Below are 5,221 nucleotides of genomic sequence, written 5' to 3'. Positions count from 1 at the left end.
TGACATTTAATTGCACTAAACATCAACGGCTGTCAGACTTGCATTCTCAAGGAGAAAAACCCCTAATTACATTTGGAGTATAAACAGGTAATGCAGAAGTACATGGATTATGGATTTATTTGAAGTAAATGACATGCTGCAATAAAAGGTTCTATCCCATGATTTCTATCATCAATCAAGGGATTAATTCGCCTTAGCACAGTGTCTTGATGCTGGAGAGCATGAGGGTGTTGCATTTGCACAACATGTGGTTGTCTTTGATGTTGAGGAAGCTGCAACATTCCAACTGTCCACAGTTGTAGTGGCGACCTGTTTTCCATTGTTCTCAAGCTGTGGTGGTTCCACTGGTTTTTAAACTCATCCACAGATCTGTTTATTCGTGGAAGATAAATATGGTGTAGAGCCCTAATGTGAAGTGGGTCTGTGCTATCTAGAAGTCCAACATTTTCCATGAAGAGGAAAAGGCCTTTATAGTATGCTGACACTACCCTGTTCACTTCTCTCCACAGTCTTTCTATTCTCTGGTTATGTACACTCCGCCCAACCATGAAACTACCTCTGTTTCCACCACGATTCTCAATCATAAATCGTGCAATGTGCATGTTCTCACTACCAGCGTCACCCCTGACATGATGGGGGAGTCCATATTGACTGACAGCATCCAGAAAAAGTTGCAAAGCAGTTGCTGCTGTGTTGTCTGTGACACATCTGAGGTGGGTAATGCAGCGACTGTATCCATCCACTCCTCCATGCAAAACAAATCCCCATGGATTTAACTTGTGGTTTGTATCAACATGCCTAGAAAAAGAAAATACATTTTACTTTGGGTCAACTTATAAACCAGCATAGATGTAAGGTCTTAACCTTACTGTATAGGCTACTCAAAATGTTCAACTGTTTACTGTAGATTAACCAACTAGTGGATCAATGTATCTTTTTAATAAATGCAGATTTATACCAGACAACCTACCAGAGTTGGTTAGGGACACAGACATCATAGATCCTCCGCTGAATCGCCCTTCTATGTCTTAATGCTCTTCCCACTGGATCTATTATTCGTAGCCGCTCTCGAATCCGCCACCTCTGAACTCTGATTGCTCTCCCTCTCAGGCTACCAGTGATGTAGGTCTCTCCTGACCCAGGGGTTTGTCTTAGAACCTCTGTTATAAGATGATCAAGAGCAGCATTGGAAATGTTGCTGAAACTCCCATAGTCCAAAAGTCCCAGCTGTATCCTGTGGTTGTACAGTGTTCGAATATTCACAGATAGCACTCGAGATATGGCCATCCAGCTAAATCCTAATTCACGCATGTGAGTCAGCTGAGACGCTGATATGTTGTACCTTAAATGAAAAAATAAAAACAGCAACAAAATATACATTTAATTTAAACATTTTCATTCAACTTTTGTAATGAAATTATCTTATTGTCATATCCCTATACCCTGACTACTTATTAACTACTGACTGAGGAAATTGCTTCCGCAGCCATCATTTACCTTGGCCTTCCTTGGCGAGATGCTGCCTGTGCGATGATGCCATCTACTTGTCTGATGGCACCAAGAGTTATGTCATCCAACATTTCATTCATAGAGTCATGGATTCCTTCAAGAATAATGCATAATGTTCTTTCGGCATTGTTTTGTTGAACACGATTACTCATAGCCAGTAAGAATGCTCCAATAATGGAAATATGATCCTCAAGGTGACGGGATATGTACTCCAGACGGTTTGTGTCCCTTGGAGTATGATCAACAGTTGCAAAAAAATCTTCCAACCCAAGAAAGTACTGAAGTATTTCAGCTGCTGCCATAGCCAATGTAAAAACGTTGTACTGTCACAGGTGTCTGCAAACTGCCTTAAAGCATATTCGCAATATCCACTTTAGAGTTTCATTCAATATAGTTTGAGAAGAATTTCAGAATTCAGAATCGGCTTTGTTGGCCAGGAATTTGATTCTGGCACAGTGGCTCTCAATGTGCATGTACAATGCTCTTTCATTAAGCAACAAGTAAACAAGTAAACAAGATAAGACTGAGAGAACAACAAAATAATAATAATAAAAGAAAGAATGTACAAGGAATCTGCACTAGAAAAATAGTAATGATAAATGATAAATAGAGAACTATATATATATATAGTTCTCTATTTATCATTTATCATTACTATTTTTCTAGTGCAGATTCCTTGTACATTCTTTCTTTTATTATTATTATTTTGTTGTTCTCTCAGTCTTATCTTGTTTACTTGTTTACTTGTTGCTTAATGAAAGAGCATTGTACATGCACATTGAGAGCCACTGTGCCAGAATCAAATTCCTGGCCAACAAAGCCGATTCTGAATTCTGAAATTCTTCTCAAAGCAGTAGAAGCTGTCCATCATCTGTGTTGATGCTTTGGACATGTGACAAATCAACAATTTCCTGAGGTAGTGTAAGAACTGGACTGAACCTGTCTTAATCACACACCAGTAAACACATACAGTGAATTATAAACAATAGAAATTGTAGAAAGGGTGTTAACAGGAAGATACTTAGTAATTAGTGTTTGCAAATTTAAATGACATGATTACAGTTTAAAAAGCTGCCTAACAGGGGGTGCAAATATTACTCCAGTTGTCAACCTGGCTGCACCATTCTCTCTTCCTTTTCCTCACTCTAGTTTTGCTTCTTTACCCTAATTACACTATCTGACACACCTGTCCTACATCCCCAGATCATCACCAGCTGCACCTGATTAGTTTCCTCCCTACTTATACCCTGCTCACCGTTCACTCCCTTGCCAAATCAATCCCTATTTTTTTTCAGGCCCCCTTGCTCGCTGTTTTCTCTAGTTTTATGAAGTCTTGTCTTATAACTTTTACCCTGTGCTCCTTCCCTTGTCTTCAGACCTCTCCTCTGGACCCTGGAACCACTCAGCCCAACCAGTCTCCTCCATACAGGTCGATGCACAGTCTCCGTTAACTATCTATGCATGCTCCTGTCTCCTCAGCCATCATTGCTTCAACCACGACCAGTTCAGGAGTGACCCCAGCGTCCGCAGCCCGGTCTGTTATCATCCATCACACCATTGACCGTTTTTCTCTGCCACAGATCGACACGTGGTTACTCAACGCCATTCAGCTCCTATCTGTTTATTGCACTTTTGCCTAAACACTGTAAATAAACCCATCACTGCTTGCACCGAAGTCAGCTACCTGGTTCCGTCTTTATTGCTCGTTCACTACCGTGGTCGAGCTATCATAACACCAGTGGTCTGGTCAGAAATATAGGTATAGCAAATAAGAGAAGCCAAGAACACAGAGCAGATATGAAGTGTCTCAGTAATGCCTAAAAGTGGCCAAGATAAAGTCTTGGGTCCTGTTAACACCATTTACCTTAAAGCCATTTCTCAGCAGATTTAGGTCATTTTCAATTGTTCACATTGCTGAAAAAACTTAGAAAAATCAAATGGAGTAGGTTTTTAGGTTGAAGACATTTCACCTCTCATCCAAGAGGCTTCATCAGTTCATCAGCCTCTAATGACAGCTTGAATGTTGACAGTAAATATTGAGTAAATGTGGTTAGATTCCGTGTTTAGGCAAATCAAAGCACACAATTAAGGGAGGAAACATGGGGGTCATTGGAGTCGCAGATGGACAAGATTATTCACCAGAAACACTTGGTTATGTTGAGAGAATGTTTTGGGTCTTTATTACATGTTGAAAAGGTCAACAGTGACCTGAAGTGTGAGCGATGAAGAAGTGTCTCTGGTATCACTCTTGTACTTAGTACAACTAAGCACCCAACAGCCTCTGGACAACCTTTCTCTGCAGAGTGAGAGCATCATAAAAATATGACAGAAATAATAAATATCAAAGTAATAAGGAAGTACAAAAGAAAATGTCCTCCAGATGACAAAGTAACTTGCATATGAATTTGTAGAAAACAGTGCTGGGCATCCAAATGATGTTGAGTCTTTACCTATATGACACAATCTGTGTAAAAACTGTTTAGTATCCTTACAGTTATTGTGGAAATGAATACTGACCACAGCTGAGCAGCTGTCCACATTTCTACTGGCATTGCACTGTGTTTATCTGATATTGCTCTACACACTGGCGACATGATAATTTGTGGAAATGTCCCATTTCCTGCCCTCGAACATCACCATGCTTGTTCTGTGACTGTTTTGATGAGAAATTCTCACTGGCCAAGATGTGAATGCATAGTAATGGCTGGGTGGGGTGGGTTCCTAGCAACAGCAGTGTGTTTTCATGGCATACACAGCAGACAAGAAGGCCAGATCAGTTATGCCAAGGAATGTACTCCATCAACACTTATCTGTTCTTCTGAGAAACATGTTAAACGTGACTGACTCTTATGGCCTGGAACAACCAAATGTTTCTTGTCATTCCAGGGAACAGTGAGACAAACAGTTAAACTATCATTTAGACAGTTAGAAAAAAACCTGTGAAGATATTACACTGCTGATGTGTAGTGTTACATACAGTTGGTCAGTCCTAGGTTGTTTAGACAAACAAAAGTGGCAATATATGATAACTAAGCTCAGTGTTTCAAGCTATACACACACACAGCATATAAGCCTAAATTGTGTGTTTGTTTTAACCAGTATGGTTTACAGTAGAGCCTTTGGAAGGATTAAAACATGTTCACTTTAGATGGGTCAGTCAAATTGTGGTTTGATTAATAACTAAATAAAAATTGAAACTACTATCAGATTTGGATGAAGACAACTGCTTAATTTTTTTGCTGGGGAGAAACCATAATTAAATCCACTACACCCACAAAGAGTTAAACTTTTTAAAAAATCTTATAATGTTCACACAAATGCAATGAACCCCCCTACACTAAATGTAGGTACACACACACACACACACACACACACACACACACACACAGAGTTTGTCTGTAGTTATGCAGAGTAGAGCAGCATCATTTCATAAGCAGTGTTCACTATGTCAGAATCATCCCAGCACCTTCCGGACGTCAGTGAGAGTATGAAGGGGTTGCTGGACCCTCAGATGTATGAAGAAACACGCAGGTAGGATATCTGCAATGGCAGATGAGCATTGGAACCAACAACAATAAGCATGACCCACGTACGGAATGAGGCAAGTGATTTGTTACAGAAGTTAATAGTTTTCGAGGGACTGGAGCTGGAACTGAACACAATTGGAAATACTGAAATTCATTATCATGAACCGGATGAAGATTTTGACCCT

General features: G+C 40.0%; 1 protein-coding gene across 1 annotated transcript; it reads right to left on the bottom strand.

Annotated features, from left to right (window-relative positions):
• Positions 1-34: 34 nt before the first annotated feature.
• Positions 35-1,392, bottom strand: LOC109968583 (uncharacterized). Its single transcript, XM_020614941.1, has 2 exons — positions 971-1,392; positions 35-798 (listed from the first exon to the last, which is right to left on the bottom strand). The coding sequence occupies exons 1-2, from the start codon at positions 1,378-1,380 to the stop codon at positions 108-110; spliced, it is 1,101 nt and encodes a 366-aa protein (XP_020470597.1). The 5' UTR covers positions 1,381-1,392; the 3' UTR covers positions 35-107.
• Between the last annotated feature and the right edge of the window lie 3,829 nt (positions 1,393-5,221).

The sequence above is a fragment of the Monopterus albus genome, unplaced genomic scaffold, assembly GCF_001952655.1.
Source record: "Monopterus albus unplaced genomic scaffold, M_albus_1.0 scaffold154.1, whole genome shotgun sequence".
NCBI lineage: Eukaryota > Metazoa > Chordata > Actinopteri > Synbranchiformes > Synbranchidae > Monopterus > Monopterus albus.
The sequence above is the reverse complement of the archived record's forward strand: the minus strand, read 5'-3'. Positions and strand labels throughout refer to the sequence as shown.